Raw genomic sequence first — 22288 nt, forward strand, 5'->3', positions numbered from 1 at the left:
ATAATGTGCCACTCATTGAGATGCCAGGCCACCTAATGCCCAGAATGTTGTAAATTACCAAGGACAGCTGGTAATGATAACTCGCTAGTTACTCACTTAACCTCTTCCTATGAACTCAACCCCAGGGGGAAACAAAACAAAACAAAACAAAAAAAACCACACCACTAGTGAAGACAAAGTAATCTTCATGCTAAAGTTCTCTTTCCATCATCATCATGTGCATGAATACCATTCACTACCAATAGCATGATTTTATGCTGCTCAGCTTAACATTTAATACTAACATGAAACAACAACAAAAAGACAAATCCTGAGCTTGTGATTTGATCACACAAATGCGTTCATGTGATAAATCAATATCCCAGACAGCAACTCTTCATTTCACTATACCAGTGTTTCTCAAACTGGGGTCACCGCTTGTGTAGGGAAAGCCCCTGGCGGGCCGAGCCGGTTTGTTTACCTGTCCCGTCCGCAGGTCTGGCCGATCGCGGCTCCCACTAGCCACAGTTCGCCACTGCAGGCCAATGGGAGCTGCTGGAAGCGACGCGGGCTGAGGGACTTACTGGCCGCCGTTTCCAGCAGCTCCCATTGGCCTGCAGTGGCGAACCGCGGCCAGTGGGAGCCGCGATCGGCCAGACCTGCGGATGGGGCAGGTAAACAAACCGGCCCGGCCTGCCAGGGGCTTTCCCTACACAAGCGGTGACCCCAGTTTGAGAAACACTGCACTATACTAAGATAATATTTCCATAAAACTAAGTGTAAATACAAACACTGAAGTAAGTTAATGACAAGGGACTCTGGGAGCCTCTTTCAATTTTGAGAGTAATTTACAGCCTTATACTTGGAGCTCTACGCACACTACTTTGATATACATACAGTGGTGCTGGAACCCTTTTAATAGCGGGGGTGCTGAAATCTAGCTCCCTTACTCCTTCCGCGACCCCCCCAGTAGGGGCCAGGAGCAGTGCCATGTCTCCGGGGGTGGGGGGGGGGGGGGGAGGAAGAACCCAAAACAGGGGTAAGGGGGAAAGGCTGGGGGTGGGCACAGGGCCAGGAGCAGAGCCCCAGGCACAGGCCCGCAGCCAGGACCCTGCATGCGGGGTCAGGAGTGGAGCCCCGTGAGTGGGGCCAGCGACCAGGACCCCGGGAGGAGGGGGCTGGGTGCGGGGCCCCGGACACAGGGCCAATGAGCAGGGCCAGAGCCGCAGGCGCGGGGCCCTGGGTATAGGGTCAGCAGCCGGGAAGTGGGCAGGCAGCCAGGACTGGAGCCCGGGGTACAGGGCCTACGGCCAGGACCTGAACCCCGGGCTGGGAAGCAGAGTCCTGGGCTTGGGGCCACAGGCTGGGAGCAGGGCCCCGGCGCGGAGCCCTGGGCACGGGGCCAGCAGCCAGGGAACAGGGCCGGTGGCCGGGACCCAAGCCCCGGGCTGGGGAGTGGAGGTCTAGGTGAGGGGCCAGCGGCTCTGCATAAAACCTAGGGGTGCTACAGCACTCCCTGCACCCATAGTTCCCACGCCTATGTATACCTATTAAAAATAAGGTTTATTTGTCTACAATACTAGGTAACTAGCTAATCTTTAACAGCTGAAGAATCACATCCTTATCCAGTGACTTTGCAGTAAGACATAACACAGTATTGGGTTTTGTAGTATCATGAATAATGCAACCCTTGATAAGTCATCCAGTGGGTAACAAGTCAGAAGATTTAGCCTACTTGTCACCAGTGCTCAAGGTTCACACAAGGTTGACGTGGGCAAGAGGGAAATGCTCAGAGTCTGGTAGACATTCCAAATGCATAGTTTTAACCCTCAAAAAAGCTAAAGCAGACACATACTTTTTCCCCTGCCCAGGATATGAAAAAAATCCATACCCAACTGACATAGCTACACCAACCTAACCCCCAGGGTATATGCAGCTACATAGATAGAAAATTGCTTCCGTCAACCTAGCTACCATCGTTTTAGGGCGTGATGTTCCTACAGTGACAGAAAAACCCCTTCCATTGCTGTTGGTGAGTCTACACACCATGGGGCTATGCCGGCATAGCTAGGGTGCTAAAGCTATGCCAGTATTGTCCCCATAGCGTATGCATACCCACAGACTTCAGAGTTAACACCCCACTGATATAAACTGAGGTAGTTCACACCTCTTGGAGCAAACAAGTGTGTCCTCTTCCTTACACTAACTCATGTGCAGGCAGGCAGCATTCAGGAAGGCTGGCCAGAGGATGTGGACTCTCAGCATGTCATGGAGCCCCGTTGTATTCCTGTGTACGGATACCCAGTTGTCCCACTGCTTTGTGAATCCACTCAACATTCACCCCATGTATTTTGGGGCATAAGCAATGTGGAAGCTACCACAGCCTGAGGATGGAGTACTGCTCAAAGAGCAGGAGTGGGTATACACACATGTGGATTCTATCAACCCCCAGACCTGAAGGAATTCTATGATGCACAGCCCAGCTACTCAGGATGGGATTTGAGCTTCAGGCAGTTCATGACTCTTCCTGAATCTCCACAGGCAACCTGCAACAGAAGTGCTACAGTTTTTGGCATTTTGCTTATTCTGCCTGGGATCCAGTAATAGCAAATACTAGACACGCAGACACTACAAAATGGCCACCAGGTCTTTGTCAACACTAGCAAAAACAAGACATGTAATTCACTACCAGTTCAACTGGTGAATTCAACTGGTGATAAGGAAAGTAGAAACTGTACAGTAGACAAAGTTTAGGCAAGCTTAAGCATTTTTTATCATGTCTAAAACTCAAGCCGTACCATCAGCCCAGCTGCTTGGGCCAGGAAATTCTCATTGGTGGCAGTTTAGACACAACTGTGCAGGGTACAGAAGAGCCTTATGCAGCTCAAGAGCCGTAAATTAAGAATAAACTGATTAACTCAACAATTGCTGAGTTAGGCACTTACTGATCATGCCTGGTATCAGGTATGTTTCTGTCCATTTGCAGTTTGTCACTTTCTACTTGATTGAACTTATTACGAGCGTATGGGTCCTGACCAGATCGGACCATAGTAACACCAACATAACTGTCTTGATCAAAATCTTGCCATCGAACTTTTCCTGAAAAGGAAAAAACCCAAAGTTACATATTTGCATCATAGATCTGAAGCATTAAGCTCTAGTTTTCAAATGTCTGAAATCAAGTTTTCGCTTTTACGAGATCAAAGTGCTTTAAAATAAATGAAGCCTTAACACAAAGTTATTTGCTCTGAGTCACACAATTGACTAGTGCAAAGTTTCAGTAGGAACTGAAATAATAGTATCCTGACTCCTAGTCCTGCTGCTACTGTAATCACTAGACCACGCTGCTTTCCTCAGTTACAGATTTTAACCTCGGGAACCATATGCTCCACCTTCAAAGGACATTTCCACATTAGTAGCTGATGATTCAAGCACAGATTTACACCCCAAGAAAGACACATTTAAATTTTTCCAGTTTAGATTTCAATTAACTTCACTAAACCAAACCAAACCACTATGGTTTAATTTAGCCAGTCTCATCTTTAAAAGTAATGATTTGTATCTCCATGCTCTAAAGGTCTGTTCTTCATAAACTTGGTTACAAGTAAATTTTATAAGTTATATTGTAAGACACACACACGCACGCGCTACCAATAGTTAGGACACTTGACCACTTTGATATGAAATACATGAACTAGTTGGAACACTTTGTAGCTTTTAGGTAATACTGTAGTTGGCATGCTTATGGGGATGTATACTTTATCCAAAGCCTGCTTCTTCTAACACTATAGTACGCAATTAAGGTAAAACAATGTTTTCTTCTAAGAGGATGGACCCTTTCATAAAATTACTGATCTTGTGATATACCCCAGAAGCTTGAAAGTTTGCATCTAGAAAAAATGATAAACTCTGTTCTTAACTCTTCATTTTAAATAAATTATTCCTTCTTATATGGCTATTGACAGCCAACCTATTGTAACTGTACAGGATTTACGCTTTATGACTCAAAACCACTTGAGCACAAATAGTGTTACCCCTAACAACTAAATGCAATTTTAATGCAGAAGTGTTCTTCAAGGTATCATACTGAAGTTGCTGTGTAGCAACAAATGATGACACAAAGCAACACTCTTTTGGGGGTTAGTGTGTTTGACAACTAACGTGTTCACAAGGAGAAGTTATGCTTCACTGAGAGTTTTTCAAAAGCAACACGGGGAACTGACATTTCAGACGTATTTTTGGGCAAGTCCAGTAAGTGGCAGATTAGCAGAGAGAGAGTCAGTCTCTTGGAACACCCCATGGATGCTAACAAAAGTTTTTAGGCAAGTAAAGCGTATACTTTAGGATACTTTACATGTAACCTGCTACTCTGCTTCAAGGATGTACTATTATAACAGGCATTCATTAGGGCAGCCAGAGAGTGGTCAGACATTTCAAATACACCTTTACTGTTGCCAATTTGCAGTGTGCGCAAAGTGAGTTAGAGCTGTCTGTTACACAACTGATTGAAGATATAGCCAGCTAGAATTCCATTTGGAATTTCTGCTGGAAAATAAGACTGATACCAAATTATTGTGTGACACAAAAATCCATCAAGAATGGAAACTGTTTACTGAAAAGAAAAATCATTGAGTAGATTTAAGATTCTCTAGGGTTTGAGCCATCTGAGGAGCTGATGAAGTTAGCTCTGACCAAGCCTGTGGTGGTGTTTGGAGTTCAAATACTGACAGCTTACCTGAACAGCAAGTACTAGTGAAAAGCAGAGGAACCACGGAAGTAAATATTTTAAGAGTCTAGTCATAGAGCAAGAACATAGATGCCTATATTTTGGATTACAGGTTTAAGAGCTATTCAATTAGTTCAGATTGAACACTTCCTACAAATGAATTTACCTCCCAAAAGAGGCTGAAGAAAACATGCAGAAAAGCCAGAACCAGAGAGACCAAAATGTAACAGACCGAAAAACATTTATTTAGCAACCTGTGAAGAGAGCCAGAGGAGAGACTACAGTACTATGGGGAGACAGACAGATTTTCAGCTTCCAATTAGTGAAAATGCAGCAGAGGGAACACTTTGTAGTTGTCAAAGCCCAACCTTAAAAGTGGTGAAAAGAAACTTCTATGAGTCTTCCAAAATTTCTCTCAGGACATTTTCAAGGGTCTACCCTTTGAAGGCAGTTCTACACTTGAGAATTCTGACATTGCAAACACTTACGACATCTTCACACAACAGTTTGCAATAATGCACAATTGCGCCTACTTGAAACAAGGCTTATCACTTCTCCTGCACCCAGTGACTTGGCACTTTTAAAGAGATAGCATATGCCACTAGTTCTAATGCTGCAGCTACACCATGGTAACTGGTCTTCCTAGCAGCGTTCCACAATATCCCTGCAAGCTCTCCGACAACCAATATGTTCAATATCACTGTGAGAGATATGGCAAACAGGTATACCTCTAGACCTCTGTATTTAACATTAGGAATGTTATCTGTATATTTGAGTGAGCCCTTGAAAGCGTGAAAAACATCAGAGACTATTATATTGAGAGGCCAGGCGATATGGGCATACATGATACAAAGGTCTGTGAACGTTCTAAGTATTTGTGTGTTCCTGGCTCACCGGGTGATTTCCCTGTGGAATCACTATTGATGATCAATGCAAAATCCCAAGGCTGGTTATGCAGATACCCAGCGTTAGAAGCGTGACCACCTGGGAAAAGGGGCAGTGACTGGTTTTACATGTTTCAGGAGGCTTGAAAACAAAAACAGGGGTTTTGGATATAAAGGCAGAGTTTGAACTGACAGAGCAGGCTTCTTGGGCTACAAACGGACATGACCTGATAACCAAGAGAGCCAAAGCCTGACTGAAAGATCTTGGAATTTATCAGGGATTCCAATTCCCATAAGAATTGGGTGGGGGGCTTCTGGTGAACTTAGGCAATTAATCCTTTTATTGTTTTAAATGTTTTCTCCAAGGCTTTTTATCCTAAAATAAATGTGCTCTGCTCTGAAAGAGTTGTTTAACTACTTGGAACTGCTGGCATACACTGGTCAAAGCCCTGGAAGTGAAAGCAACACGCAGGTGCTGGACTCAGACTTGTGGAGATAAACAAGGAGGCTGAAAATCTAAACCCCCTGGGTTAAGAGGGAGAGGGATGTGTGTCCCTGGCTCAGAGAATGGTGATGGCTAGAGGCCTGAGAGGGGATCCCTTGAGCAGACCACAGAGGAAGTCAAAGGTTTAGTTAGCCCAAAACTGTGACAATCACCTATACTCCTGATTATTTATACTGAACTACAGTAACTTCTATTATTTGATGCATATTTGTTTTCCATTTTATAAAGTGCAATGCATTCAATCCTAAGGCTTTTCTGGTTTCAAAAATAAAGGTTATTTTAATGTAATACTGACATTTAATTTTACAAAATACATACTACTGTATACATTAAAAAGTGAATCATATGCATTAACATTTTTAAATTGTTACAGCACCTCTTCAATAGTGAAATGGTATTCCCACCAACCCCTGCTTCAGGGACTTGCGCTGACAACTGTGGAATGCGTACCCACAATGCTCTGGTATGGCAGCAGTTGGAGGGAGCAATGCAAGTGTTCTTAGACAGGTTTACATCAGCTAGAATTACTCATGTGGCATTGCATGGTTACAAGTTACAACAATTCAAATAATTTACAGTAGTTCATAACTGCGCAGAGGGAAATTGAAACGCTGCTCAGCAAAAATAAGGCTATTGTCTTTGAAGCTGCAAAGAGGGTAGTGTTTGACAATTTACTAATAATTAAGTTTTAAGATAAAAGGCTCTATTAATCAGCATTTTCCAGCAACTGAACATGTATTTTTATATTTTATCTGCTTCGTTTCCCAGTATACAAGCACACACTGCAGAACTCATTTTTCAGAGCTACTGGTGGCTTGGAGAGCTGGATCTGTTTCCCACTGTCAAATTGCATTAAAAGACAGGTACAAATACTTCGCTTATATTTTACCTTATGCAATAGTGATAGAACATGTTTCCTAAACTTTGTATTGTATATGCTGTGGAGTGTAGTTTTGATTTAGCTTAGAAGACACATTGTTAAACTAAAAATAAAATTCCCCCCCAAAATTGTGGTTCTGATTCATATATGATATCAGATTAAGTTTCAGGATTGGCAGTTAGTACCCAACAAGACTGAAGAAAAAAAATAGAACCATATTCCTAATCACTGACAATGTCCCAGAGAGCAGTGGAGATTTGCACTGCTTTAGGCATTAGTGATGCAGTCAGCTGTAGCTCCATCCCCCAGCTGCAGAGCAGCAGGCTCCGGCTTTGGGTCTGGACTCACCCCCGCCACATCGCCCCTGGCCCCCGCTGCCTCTTCCAGTCCCCATCCGTGCAGCAGGACCCTATGCTTCTGCCCTGACTCCTCATCGCCCTTGACCCCTTCTGCCTCCCATCTATCCCCCATCATCCCATGGCCCCCTACTCAACTCCCCATCCAAAGCTTAATTTGTCCGCCAGCTTGTTGGGGCTGAGTAGGTCTGCTTGAAAAGGGACATTAACAAATATACAAATATCACTTTTCACAGCAGAAGACGTACTTGCTAGAAAAAAAAAAAAAAAAAAAAAAAAAAAAAAACCCGCAACCAAAAAAGCAAAACATGCAAAGCACCTTATTTGTGTTTCTATTCTGTTCAGGCCAGTTAAGAATAGAGACAACTGTACATGAATTTTTAATTACCAAGTCTGCAAAAAAAACACTACATAAATAAATTACAATGATTTGGACATGCATATGTGAATATTTAATTTGTTTTTTCTAAAGTTAAGTATTTTAGGAAAAATTGTCAGCAGCCACCATCAAGAGTTGGTGGCCGCACTTTAAGGCCACCTTAAAATTTGTTGGGAGAACCCCTGAACACAGCACCGTGAATAGTTTTTGATAGTAAAATGTCAATTTACCTTTAAAACGTTAATGTATAACGTTTGTATAAACACTGACTCCCAAGTTCTACTTTTTAAAATATTTGTGCACTGAGCTCTCAGTAAACAATTCCTTGCTTTTCTTAGAGCTCTAGAAATACAATGTCGCAGAAGGCTGAAACAAGCAGCATCTCTCCTAAACCTCAACTGAAAAGCAGGAAGGAAATAGTGAGCCGAAGAGAGAAAAGGAGGAAAAAGCCAAATAGCTGAAGCCTAACCACTTGCTTTAAAAAAGTTGCACAAAACTTGCAGAAGTCTGGATTAAAGATCCCATAACTGTGTATTCACAACATTATGTGCAACCCATCATTAAAAACGCTCATACCAGTACAGCATTTTAAGAGTATAATCCTGTGACAATACATTCTTTGAGCGTTGTAATCAGAGCCTTGTATATTCTGCAAGAGTATGTTGATTCTTATTCATCATTCTTACTCAGGTAGGAGAGACTGGTCAACAGACCTCCTTTCTGAACATTCTGGCATCTGGTCTCATTCCTGGCTCCATATCCTCCAGCTCCTGTCCTCTCCCAAACCTCTAAATCCCCCCTTTCCATGTTTTCCCCATACCCATCCCAACACCCATGTCTGCTCCCTATGACCAATGGAAAGGTCTCTCCTACTCAGGAGGAAAGCCAAAAGCATTTGATATATGCCTGGAACCCCTAAACCAGTGGTGCCCAAACTTTTCCCAGGGGCCAAGAGTGGGGGCCAAGGGCTGGGGCCGGAGCAAAGCTGGGGCGGGACAGGGCAGGGGTGGGTGGCGCTCCCTCCCCGCTGCACCTCCTGCGGGGGGGGTACGCCTCATACTTTGGGGACCATTGCCCTAAACCATGGCTAAGTAGCCTAATCCCTACAAATGAAGAGCTGCAGCTAAAAGTCACAAGAAAAGCTAAACTATAGTAAAAGTGAGAGGTATTAAACATATTTGCAAAGAGGCCTGTTACAGAGAAAACTGTACAGAAAAAGGACTGCTAGAAAGCAAACTAACTGAATTACCACCAAGTCTTTATGAACATGGATAAACTGGAAAATAAATTGTTAAAAAAAAATTAATTTCTAACCTATGATGCGTAATACTCAAATATAAATATATATTTATTTTGCTAGAAAGCAAATGTTCATAATAATTATATTTCCTTAAGTGACTAAAACAAGCTGGGCCAAAGACTGTAGGGTGGAAAACCATTAATTTAAATAGTTTATGCTGCACCAGATTTTACGATTACAAAACAAAAACATGCTTAAATTATAGCAAATCCTGCTTAACAAAGTACAGAGTAAAATTCGCCTAGGTTGTTAATTTTCTTCAAGATCATCTATACTAGTCCAGATGCTTGGTTATAATTTCTCCCAACCAAGCATCTGGATTTGTATAGAAGATCAATGAAAGAACACATACTGTGGAACCATCTGGTAGAAAGTAATTTCCTTTGCAAGACACACTTGTCCTTCAAGTAGAGTGCTAGGCATTGGAAACAATTCTAATAAGTTATTAGCCTTTTTTTTTTTTTTAATACATTCTTTGGTGCTTTAATTCTAGCTATGCATATTTATCACTGCTGCAAAAACAGTGGCTTTATAGCAACAGGAGTATTAGGAAGAGGAACAAACCTACATTGATAATACATAAATGAGCACATCACACCGTCACTTGGGGCTTTCCTAGCTCATACCTCAGGAAATGTCCCTGTTCTTCTTAAACAAAGACACTGGACTCCTTGCTCCAGTCATATGTTCTATGCTAGAGAATGTCAGATATGAGTGGGAAAAGATGTCACTTTGCTTTGGAGCACAAAGCTTATAGCCAACACATTAGCCTAGACAGACTGTTACACAAGAGAAACACCATATATATCACAAAAGCCGTTTCCCCCCCCCCCCCCCCAATTTGAAGCCAAAATGGCCTGCTCCTGATTGAAGCTGGGCTCATGTGTTAAGTATCATATTCCATCGGGGAGTGCATACCACCTGCCAGTCCCACCAGTGGAGAGAACTGGAGCACCTCTTGTACAAGAGCCTTCCTCCAACAATTGAATCTGTACCCAGGGAATAGCTTATAGCAGGGATCTCAAACTCAAATCACCACAAGAGCCACATGAGGCTAGTACATTGGCCCGAGGGTCGCATCACTGACACCTTTTCATATAAAAGGTACAAAAGCCCGCCCTCCTGTCCCCTCATCCACTCCACCCCTTTCATGAGGCCCCGCCCCACCTCTTCCCACCCCTTCCCCACCCCCATTCCAACCCCTTCCCCAAATCCCAACCCATGCCCCACCTCTTCTCCGCCTCTTCCCGAGTGCACGGCTCCCCACTCCTCCCCACTTCCTCCTGGAAAGCACTAAGCGCTGCCAAACAGCTGTTTGGTGGTGGGAAGTGCCTGGAGGTAGGCAGAGGAGCGGGGACATGGTGAGCTGGGAGGGGAGGGGGAATGGCGGGGAAGGGGAGCATGGCAGCCACAGGAAATAACTCCGGGGGGTGCAGGAAACTTGGTGGGCCGCAGCAAATAACTCATGCGGGCCGCATGCAGCCTGCATGTTTGAGACCCCTGGCTTATAGCATGAGCAGGCATAGATCAAATGTAGATAGAAGGTATTTTTACTCGCAAGGTGGGCTAGAGTTCAGAAAGTTGAAGTTTTCAGAATTAAAGCAAATCCACATTTTGCATAATAATTCTCTCCCTTCCTGGGTAAAAGTCTCGATCAGAAAAATTGACAGCCCCAGCTTTTCACAGTTTTGGATTTTTTTACTCTGGCAACAAACATTACTGCAATACCTGGAGGTAGGGTCTCCACACTTTGTACTTTGTCTTCCCCATTGTTACTGCGAGGGTCTTTCTTTTTTAGTGCATCAATGTCATTTGGGTCCTCCTGAAAAAAACAAACAAAAACTTAAAACCATTTCTTAAATTGGTATGATTAATTGATATTAATTTTCTGTATTTTCAAAAGGGATGACTAGTCACTTTTACTCTTTGGCACTAACATGGACTTTAGACCCTTTTAAGGGCATAAAAACCTCAAGAGATTTGTTTTAGGCACCAAGGGAAAGAATGGCAAATTCCCCAATTTTTCCAAAAATAGGAAAATAAAACAGCGTTCTAGACACTGGATCAAACATTTAACATATGTGGCAACTACTTACTCGAAGAAACATCTTGCTATCAAATAGAAAATTTATTATGAAATGTGAACCTAAATGTAATCTGTGATACTGAAGTTTGTTTCTACAAAGAATCGTGATGGCAAAGTGTGACGAAAACAAAAGCTAAATAGTGCATGTGCAGCAGTTTGCACATTCAGAGTACTTCTATTTGAATATTTATAATAAAAGCTAAATACTACACAGCCAAGTTATTAATAATTTTCATCATATTCTGGGAAGTGGCTTTCTGATAAAAAAACTTCTGAAAGGGCCACAGCAAGTTGCCATTTATGGGTACCCATTTTGGCAGAACCCATGCTGATAGTAAATTTTCAAGTAAAATTTCCACTGGATTTCTGACTATACTAAAAATACTAACTTTTAGTGAAAAAGCAACTATCAGTCTTTTTGAATTCCAGGAAAGATATTGATAAATACAGGATGAAAGTTCACTAACAGCCCCATTTTTCTTCCTGCTTAATCCCACAGAGAAGTCATAATCATGTGTTCATGGTACCATACAAACAACTGATGTCAATTCAGCATTAGGATACATCACAGAATCAAGTTGGAAGAGAAAGTGGGATAACAGGAAGCATTTATTTTAGAGACTATATTTGGTAATTAGGTATATTACTACAGTGAGGTTTTACTATGAAGTGTCTATGGAAAAGCCTTTATTCTACACATCTGCACTCTATTTATTCAGTCAGCCGCGCCTATTAGCCCTGCAGAGTCAACACAATTAAGGAAGATTCTATTCCTTCTCCTGCATTACAGTTATTTGCTAAGTTTCAATTACAGAGTCAGTTTCCCTTGTGAAAACTCACTAAGGGCAGGATTTGCCCTGCAGAATCTTTAATATTGATGGTAGCATGTGAGAAGGAATGAACCAAGCTTGACACTCAGAGTCAAAGATAAGCAAGCAAGGGCAGTTGAAACACTTAGTAACAGAGTATTTTTGATCTGAACGATGTTGGAAGGCAAACATTGACATTAGCTATAAAACAGTAAAAATTTGTAAGGGAACTCAAGGGCAGGTGTAGTTGGTGAAACTACTTTTCATTCACTACCATCTAGATTTCAATGTTGTGTCCCTATAAAGGAGACATATCCTATCCTTTCATGAAAATTCAGAGTACACATCTGTCAAAGCATTTCTAAAGCTCCCATCCACTGTAGATTACCAATGCCAAATTCAAAATTAAGTACTTTGTGTGCAAAGTTTACATGCATTGCTGCTTAAGCATAAGTATATTTTTAGAGAGCTTTTTGTTGTTGTTTTTTAAAAATCCACTACCTGTGCAAATACTGAAACTGTGCAAGTTCGAACTGAGATTTTATAGATTCAGAACAGAACAGTAAACAATGCTTATCAGAAATTTGATTATTCAGAATTCCTTGGCTATTGACAAGATTCACATACTTTGTAGTAAGCTATATTCTGCAGCAAGAGGCTTGTTTTTACAGCACTATGGTGCAGCAGACTGGAAAATCTGGTCCAGCGTCATTCAAGTTCAGTGTGCCACAAACATTTGTACTGACAACGTACAACCGCATCAAAGAAGCTGTAACAGAAAAGCTGGGTAGGAGATATTTGTAGGTTTCAGCATCCAAAAAGTCATGGCAGACAGTTGGAGGCTGTGAGATAAACACATTAGCTCCATATATCTGATAAACATCAGCAGTGACATAATGAAGTTGATATTTAAATGGTCATCTTTAGGTTTTAGAATTTAAATCTCAGAAGAGTGATACAGTTAAATACTTTTCAAGTTGCTTGCTGGCTCAGGAAAACCTCACACCTTTGTTCAGATTGGGTAGGTTTTCTTCATAGCCACGAGAGCTAGGAAGTTTTAGATTCTAGAGTACAACTCTGCAGCAAGGAGTGGATTCTCCAGAACATTCTATGGCATCACAAAATATATGGGGCCCTACTTTCACATAAATATCTTTATTATATATCTTAAACTCTTAAAGCTTAAAGAGGTAACTAGTTATAACAGAAAAATCCATTAATCTGCCTTGTACAAGGGACACCCAAAGAGACTTAGTCTCAGATACAGACTTGGCACTGTGAGCCTGAATAGAGAACATTTACCCTGACATCTTGAATCTCAAAATGGTTTACAAAATATATACAGGAATTACCTCACCTAACTTCATGGGTAGAATGTGGCAGGTGTGAAAACAGTACATGAGAGATAAGCACAGAAAATGAATACTTAATCCAACTAAAATTATAGGAGAATTATGGATAGGCAGAATATTAGTTATCCAAAGCACATGACTGGTCTGTGCAGTTCAGGAATATTTATTCCTGGAAATCAGATATGTAGTTCTGAAACAATGATTCACTATTGTTGGTAAGTAAAACATCAGAAAGCCCTTGCCTCAGAGTCACTATCCTGGGCTTCCCTCTGCACTCATGTGGAGGTTTCCCTTAAAGGCTAGCTTCCTCTGCCCCTGGCTTCTCATTCATGTTTGGAAGCTCCTCCCCCATCAACTTCCTTCTTTCAGCGGTCCTGAAATTAAAAGATGGGCAGAGCTAAATTCTGTTTATGAGGTATGTAATCTGATAACTTCTAATTGTGCACACATTCAGTTAACAGTGTATCCACCTTCCTTGAACTGTTGATGTCTTTAAAAGAAAATAATTTCCCCCTTATTTTAAACATTTTCCTTAACAACATAACTTTACCAAGTTTTGCCTAGAAATCAGCTTTAAATTAACTTTTTTTGTGATTCTGATTTAGGTTAAATTGGCAATCAATCAATTTGCTTTCCCTGGCAAAGGAAACTCCTTGGTATCAAGCCCCTCTCCAAAAGAAAAGCCAGATTATCTGGACTTGATTACTAATGCACCATAATATCACTACAGTTGCCAACAACTCTAAAATTTGTAAAACTATCACAAGAGCAACGACTAGGAGAATCAGGTCCAAAAGTGAAGATGTTTTTACAAAATAGAAGTGTAGGTACCAAGTCCCACATGTTGAAGCCTAGAGCAAAATGTTAAAGAGAGCTATAGCAATTTAGATTAACTGACAAGGACAATAAAATGCACAAGCCTAACAAAGCAATAACCGTTCTTCCCCTTCCCCATACATATTTAGGTCAGACTCTTTTAGTGGAATAGCATTCAGTGGTAAGCGCAAGATACTGCAAATACAGCTATGCTTACCATAGGAGAGCATCTTAACAGATTACTATTCATACTCATTGCTAAGGTAAAGCGTTATATTGATTTAATGGTGCAGAATATAGGAGGCTGGGTGTGCAAATCATTCATGCCTTCCTTCTGGCATTTGGTGATATTTAAGGAAACTAAAGTGAAAGGCCAGTTCTTATTTACAAGCTCACATCAGACATGCTGGTCAGTCAAAGCATGCAGGATTTTTAAGTGCAGGTTAGCAACTGGCTCAGTGGATATCAATAATAAAAGAAGTAGGGAGACCTGGTCTCAGTGAGGTAGAAGGTCTCAATTTTCAATGGCCATTTCCTGCCCAGCCGATTGGTGGGGAGAAGGAACACCTATTGGTCTGTACTATTAGCAGGCTACAGAAATAAGCTACCTCCCAAAACATCTGGAACACAGTTGTTTACACACAATGAAAAATCATGATTCTATTACTTCTCCACCCAAAAAGAAAAAACTGGGAGACGAACTAGGACATATTTCCTGCAATAAGTCATTTGTCTTTTACAAATGATGGTCAAAGCAGTCATTTATTCTCAGATTATTTTACTGTGTCTATGCAAACAGATATGTATAGTCACATTTCTATGGCAAGTGCAGGCTCAGCAACAGAGCTATTTATATTGAGCTATCAGATTCGCTGGACTTGGAAAAATCTAATAAGCCAATCAAATCTGTTTGATTTACAAGAACCCTGAGTTATCCGATGCTATTGTGAGTGTGCAAGACAGCTTCAGTAGGAAAAAATAATAAAATTCCACACATCTCCACAGAAAAAAAAAGAGGGTCATGGAAATAGTGACAGTGAGCACCAATACTTGCAAATTGTTAGCAGCATGATAACAATGTAATAAAAGAAAGGTCTGTCTAGCTAATTTTCAGACTTTAGAGTGGCTCCTATATTCGTTAGTAACTGCACAGAATAGCTCTTTTATAAGTAGTTGATAGGAAACTTACAGCTCTTATTCTGTATGTGCTGTATGTTCTAAATCCCCATGTAAAGAATTGTTTAGCAGGAGGAATTCCAAACACATACAAAAAGCAGGTGACAAAAGATACCCAGAAATAGAACCCAAGGACTGTTTAGCCAAAAGCCCTATTCCACAGGTCCAAGTTACATCATTTGTTTCTCACCATATATATTCCTATCAAAAGTTAGACTATAGAAAGTCTTTCTACATGATTTTCTATAAACAAAGGTTTTCAACGTGATAACTGAAGACATGATTACAGTGGTGCTTGTGATCAGACACCCATAGGAGTTCAGAAACAGCAATCCCAGAATCAGAAGACTGGATAAAATTCCTTGCATTGGGACAGCTCCTTCAAGAGCAACCATACAACTCCTCCATTTACTAATATATCAGAATTATAACTGTTATAAACCACAACAGGATGCACGTTTGTATCAAGGTGTTAGAAATAAAATGTAAAACGTCCACTGACTGACACCACGGGTATGTCTACACTGCAATTAGACACCCACAGCTGGCCTGTGCCAGCAGGCTTGGGCGATGGGACTGTTTAATTGCAGCATAGACGTTTGGGCTTGGCCAGCAGCCTGAGCTCTGACACCCTCTCACTTTGCAGGGTTTTAAAGTCCAGGTTCCAGCCTGAGCCCGAACGTCTACGTTGCAATTAAAATAGCCCCTTACCTGAGCCCTGAGAGCCTGAGTCAACGGACATGGGCCAGCTGCAGGTTTTTAATTGTAATGTAGACACTCTGAGCGATCAGTACTATAAAAACTTAAAGTCCCTAAATACAGTCACCATTTTTTTAATACAAAACATTAAAATTATCCAAAGCAAATGCATGTTCTAGCTATTGTGTGTCACACAATAAAAATTAAGAAATTGTTGAAAACTTAAGTTTTAGCAGGAAGTCACTTAAAACTTACCTAAACAGACAAAACAATATGGATTTTAGTGTCTGCACATATGCATTTTTTTTAATTTACATGTATTCCAGACTTTGTGTAGGCAGTGACCTATTACAGGCATTCCTAAATTTTAGAAGACAGGGGCACAAGCCAAGTTACTAATTAAGTACTGTGCAAGTACCATACAATCTCATTTAAAGGGGTCAGCAATCTATTTCCAATGGCTGCTTAGACACTCAGGGTATGTCTATACTCCACTCAAAGGTGTGATCGCTAGTGTGACTAAAAATAGCAGTGAAGCCATAGCGGTGCAGGCTTCAGTGCAGGCAATATGTGCCTGCCTGGAACCCTGAGTATATTAAATGGCAAAAAGCTCCGTTAACAGAGTTAAGGTGGCATTGAGGTATCTTGTGCCCTGCTATTCCAGAACACTGACTTGAGCAAAACTTAAACTTGTGAAAACCAGGAAATACAGAGTTAAGGTACACACCCATGAAACCTTAACTCTGCCCCCTCTTCTACAAATCCCCCCTCCCCCTCAACTGCCAAGAGCCACTGGGAATTATCTGCATGCACTCCAGCTCCATTCACTGTGTTAGGCGTAGCTGCATTGAATGGTGGAGGAATAAGTTGGAGCTGCTTGGAAGAGCTGTGATTGTGATGCAAGATTATCTGGGTGGTTGTGGCCCTCTGGGGAAGATGTGAGCTCCCTCTTCCCTGACTCCACTGTGGGTGATCAAAGGGAAGAAGTGCATGTGCATCTTGGGAGAGCCAATATGCCTCATTTCAGTGCTGTACTGTGCAGGTTGCGTCACTACCAGGGCACAGGGGTCTTCCTGTCATGGGGATTGTCAGCAGCTAGGTGCGAGAGGAGTGTGGGCTATGCATTTAATAAAGGGTAAATGAAAGCATAGTGCTTGATGGCATCGTGTGCATAAAGACAAGGTTTGTAAAAGGGGTTGAAGGAGTAGGAAAATTTAGTGGATGTGGTGTTCTTTCAGCGGAGTGGTTAAGTGTCAGAGTGTAGGGCAGGTGTAGGTATGTCTTATTCCCTGCAGGGCAAAGAAGTGCAAGTATGTGTTATGGGCTTATACGAGCATTGCTCAAAAAGAGGGAAGAGTTAAGGCTGGGCGGGCATGTACCTGAACTCTGTGTCCTGGTTTTCTCTGGGCACAGTGCTCAAGTGAGACACTTATGCCAGGTCACCAAATTTCAAGGCAAGCTAAGTAACTGTGGATTTTAGAGCACTTAGAAAAATCAAGTTTAAACAAGGTTGGTTTTAACCTAAACTACAGCAGACACTGCAGTCTGTTATAATAGTCATGTTCCTAGCCCTCACCAGGGTACATGCTACTGCATCTTCACTGCTATTTTTAGCTGCACTAGCCTGATTAAAGCCGGCATGGGTGTGCCTACACCAGCTGCAATCACATGTCCAATTCCAGGGCAGACATATCCTGTGACAATCAATTCACTGCCCTACTCCAACGCACAGAGTTAAAAACTGAATTAACCTAGTAGCAGTTCAGGCATAGTGTAGTCTCATCCCTACCAGATACTGGCAGAGCAAGAAAATGGTTCTGTCCAACCTTAGTGAACAGGATCGGACTATAAACATACCAATGTCACTGATGCTCACAGCACCTCGTTCTCCCTGTGGCTTCACTCACACATTGAAGGGAGTTGAAAAGACTGAACCCAGTGGAACACCATGAATAAGGGCACTTGGCAAAGAAGTGCAATTGCTCATCATAATTAATCATGCTTCATTTTATAACAACGTTCAGCTCGTTTAAATATTTCAGTTGTGTCACCTCACTAGTTCTCTCAAGAAGATTTCTCATAGATAAGGCCCTCCCATTCTATTTATATGTTACCTATTGGTTACTCTAACCCTATCCTTCAAGTATATTAACCAACTCCATAAACATTCTACTTAGTTATATTTACATTTAACATTTTATATACCACTAAACCTGTACAACAGCTACATGAATCTGTCTTGCCCATTCCCTCAATGTTAGTATCTGCAAATTTAATAATACTTTATAATTACATAAATATTTTTTTAAATATTAAAAATATTGGTCCTGTAGTGAGGCCGAGTGGCCTCCCTCCGAGCAGGACAGCGAGGGACCATTACACGCCCCTTGGAGGGCGGAGCCTAGATCACCCCACCCCCCTTGCCGGAAGTACCGGGGCCTGGCCGGAAGTATCAAAGGCAGACCCTGCATCACAGTTGGGGCAGAGTCTGTGGAGGAGGATGACATGCCACCTGTTCTGCCAGTCCCAGAGAGGAACCTAAGCCTGGCTGTCCCCGATCCCCAGATGCTGATGAGGACTGGCCCAAAGTGCCTGCCGTAGTGTACCCCGATAAGCTGGAAGAGGCCTGGAGGCCACAGGTACCGAACCCCAGGGAGGCAGGAAGTGGCCCAGGGGCAGCTGCGGAGCAGCCGGCTGCAGAGCCAGGCCTGGTCTACACTATGAGTTTAATTCGAATTTAGCAGCATTAAATCAAATTTACCCTGCACCCGTCCGCACAACGAAGCCATTTATTTCGTAATAAAGGGCTCTTAAAATCGATTTCTGTACTCCTCCCCAACGAGCGGAATAGCGCCGAAATCGATATTGCCATTTCGAATAAGGGTTAGTGTGGCTGCAATTTGATGGTACTGACCTACGGGAGCTATCCCACAGTGCACCATTGTGACCACTCTGGACAGCAATCTGAACTCTGATGCACTGGCCAGGTAGACAGGAAAAGCCCCGCGAACATTTGAATTTTATTTCCTGTTTGTCCAGTGTGGAGAGCACAGGTGACCACAAAGAGCTCATCAGCACAGGTAACCATGCAGACCGATAATCATAGAATCATAGATTATAGGACTGGAAGGGACCTCGAGAGGTCATCGAGTCCAGTCCCCTGCCCGCATGGCAGGACCAAATACTGTCTAGACCATCCCTGATAGACATTTATCTAACCTACTCTTAAATATCTCCAGAGATGGAGATTCCACAACCTCCCTAGGCAATTTGTTCCAGTGTTTAACCACCCTGACAGTTAGGAACTTTTTCCTAATGTCCAACCTAGACCTCCCTTGCTGCAGTTTAAACCCATTGTTTCTGGTTCTATCCTTAGAGGCTAAGGTGAACAAGTTCTCTCCCTCCTCCTCATGATACCCTTTTAGATACCTGAAAACTGCTATCATGTCCCCTCTCAGTCTTCTCTTCTCCAAACTAAACAAACCCAGTTCTTTCAGCCTTCCTTCATAGGTCATGTTCTCAAGACCTTTAATCATTCTTGTTGCTCTTCTTTGGACCCTTTCCAATTTCTCCACATCTTTTTTAAAATGCGGCGCCCAGACCGGACACAATACTCCAGCTGAGGCCTAACCAGAGCAGAGTAGAGCGGAAGAATGACTTCTCGTGTCTTGCTCACAACACACCTGTTAATGCATCCCAGAATCATGTTTGCTTTTTTTGCAACAGCATCACACTGTTGACTCATATTTAGCTTGTGGTCCACTATAACCCCTAGATCCCTTTCTGCCGTACTCCTTCCTAGACAGTCTTTTCCCATTCTGTATGTGTGAAATTGATTTTTCCTTCCTAAGTGGAGCACTTTGCATTTGTCTTTGTTAAACTTCATCCTGTTTACCTCAGACCATTTCTCCAATTTGTCCAGATCATTTTGAATTATGACCCTGTCCTCCAAAGTAGTTGCAATCCCTCCCAGTTTGGTATCATCCGCAAACTTAATAATCGTACTTTCTATGCCAATATCTAATCGAAAAAGAGCACCAGCATGGACCGTACGGGAGGTACGGGATCTGATCACTATATGGGGAGAGGATTCAGTGCTAGCAGAACTTCGTTCGAAAAGACGAAATGCCAAAACTTTTGAAAAAATCTCCAAGGGCATGATGGAGAGAGGCCACAATAGGGACTCAGATCAGTGCCCCGTGAAAGTCAAGGAGCTCAGACAAGCCTATCAAAAAACAAAGGAGGCAAACGGTCGTTCCGGGTCAGAGCCGCAGACATGCCGCTTCTACGCCAAGCGGCATGCAATTCTGGGGGGGGCCGCCACCACTACCCCACCTCTGACCGTGGATTCCGAGGCGGGGGTAATCTCATCAGCCACACCTGAGGATTCTGCGGACGGGGAAGAGGAGGAGGAGGACAAGCTTGCGGAGAGCACACAGCACTCCGTTCTCCCCAACAGCCAGGATCTTTTTCTCAGCCTAAGTACCCTCCCAAGCCAGTATCCAAGACCATGACCCCATGGAAGGGACCTCAGGTGAGTTTACCTTTTAAAATATAAAACTTGTTTTAAAAGCAAGCATTTTTTAATGATTACTTTGCCCTGAGGACTTGGGATGCATTCGCGGCCAGTACAGCTACTGGAAAAGTCTGTTAACGTGTCTAGGGATGGAGCGGAAATCCTCCTGGGACATCTCCATGAAGCTCTCCTGGAGGTACTCCAAAGCCTTGCCACAAGGTTTCTGGGCAGTGCAGCCTTATTCCGTCCTCTATGGTAGGACACTTGACCACCCCATGCTAGTAGCAAGTAATCTGGTATCATTGCATGACAAAGCCTGGCAGCGTATGGTCCCGGTGTTTGCTGGCATTCAAGCAACATCCGTTCTTTATCTTGCTGTGTTATCCTCAGGAGAGTGATATCGCTCAAGGTAACCTGGTTGAAATACGGGAATTTAATTAAGGGGACAGAGGTGGCCGTTCCTACTGGGCTGTTTGCCTGTGGCTGAAAAGAAATCCTTCCCTGTAGTTAGCCAAGCGCGGGTTACATGTGCTATGTAATGTGAATAGTGCTTTTTACCATGAAAGAGTATAAGCATTGTTCTGTAAAATGTATCTTTTTAAAAAATTCTCTCCTTTTTCCCCTCCCTCCAGCAGCTGCAAATTTTTCAAGCCTCCCTCCTCCGTCCCGAAGGCTATCTCAGATAAGGCGTCGGAAAAAGAGGACGCGAGACGAGATGTTCGCGGAAATCATGGAATCCACCCGCAGTGAAAGGGCTCTTCCACTCATTCAGATGGACACGGTTTCAAAGTATAGGAAAGATGCCAGTGAACGTGAGGACAGGAGGGACCAACGTGAGGAGAGGAGAGACGCTCGAGATTAGAGGTGGCAGCAGGAAGATCAGAGGAGGCAGGATGCAACGCTGGGGCTGCTGCATGAGCAAACAGACACGCTCCGGGCGTCTGGTGGAGCTTCAGGAATGGCAGCAGGATCACAGACTGGCGCTACTGCCCCTGTATAACCCCCCTCCCCACGTTCCATAGCCTCCTCACCCAGACGTGTAAGAACAGCCTCCCACCCCGCCATAAAGGTCTCCCCCTTCTTTAACAGAGATTGTGGAGCACACAGCAAGCAGCAATAACAATGGGGATATTGGTTTCGTTGAGGTCTGAGAGAGTCAGTAACGATCGCCAGCGACCTTTTAAACGTCCAAATGCACATTCTACCACCATTCTGCACTTGCTCAGCCTGTAGTTGAACAGCTCCTGACTCCTGTCCAGGCTGCCTGTGTATGGCTTCATGAGCCATGGCATTAAGGGGTAGGCTGGGTCACCAAGGATAACTATTGGCATTTCAACATCCCCAACCGTTATTTTCTGGTCCGGGAAGTAAGTCCCTTGCTGCAGCAGTTTAAACAGATTAGTGTTCCTGAAGACGCAAGCGTCATGAACCCTTCCCGGCCAGCCCACATTGATGTTGGTGAAATGTCCATTGTGATCCACCAGTGCTTGCAGCACCACTGAAAAGTACCCCTTGCGGTTATGTACTGGGTACTCTGGTGCTCCGGTGCCAAGATAGGGATATGGGTTCCATCTATCGCCCCACCACAGTTTGGGAAATGTGCAGGTCATAGTGGATGGCTTTACTGCAATGGGATTCCCTGAGTCACTACCTTTCGTAGCAGCAGCTCAGTGATTGCTTTGGCTACTTGCATCACAGCAGCCCCCACAGTAGATTTGCCCACTCCAAATTGATTCCCCACTGACCAGTAGCTGTCTGGCGCTGCAAGCTTCCACAAGGCTATCACCACTCGCTTCTCAACTGTGAGGGCTGCTCTCATCTTGGT

General features: G+C 43.1%; 1 protein-coding gene and 1 long non-coding RNA gene across 4 annotated transcripts in view; one reads left to right on the plus strand and one right to left on the minus strand.

The window, feature by feature from the left end:
- Positions 1 to 22288, minus strand: part of GALNT2 (polypeptide N-acetylgalactosaminyltransferase 2) — a 186632-nt gene that overhangs the window by 64133 nt on the left and 100211 nt on the right. For 2 of the 3 annotated variants that reach the window (XM_065590500.1, XM_065590499.1), the window contains exons 2-3: positions 10738 to 10831; positions 2925 to 3078 (exon numbers count right to left, since the gene is read on the minus strand). In XM_065590500.1, the coding sequence (XP_065446572.1) occupies positions 2925 to 3078; positions 10738 to 10831 (248 nt within the window). Of the gene's footprint in view, positions 1 to 2924; positions 3079 to 10737; positions 10832 to 13498; positions 13631 to 22288 lie in introns of all 3 variants that reach the window. The other variant, XM_065590501.1, reaches the window with a different exon arrangement.
- LOC135982660 (uncharacterized) lies at positions 5316 to 8295 on the plus strand. Its single transcript, XR_010600170.1, has 3 exons — positions 5316 to 5427; positions 6863 to 6957; positions 8048 to 8295. It is a non-coding gene; the product is annotated as an uncharacterized LOC135982660 (long non-coding RNA).

Source organism: Chrysemys picta, chromosome 3, assembly GCF_011386835.1.
Source record: "Chrysemys picta bellii isolate R12L10 chromosome 3, ASM1138683v2, whole genome shotgun sequence".
Classification (NCBI taxonomy): domain Eukaryota; kingdom Metazoa; phylum Chordata; order Testudines; family Emydidae; genus Chrysemys; species Chrysemys picta.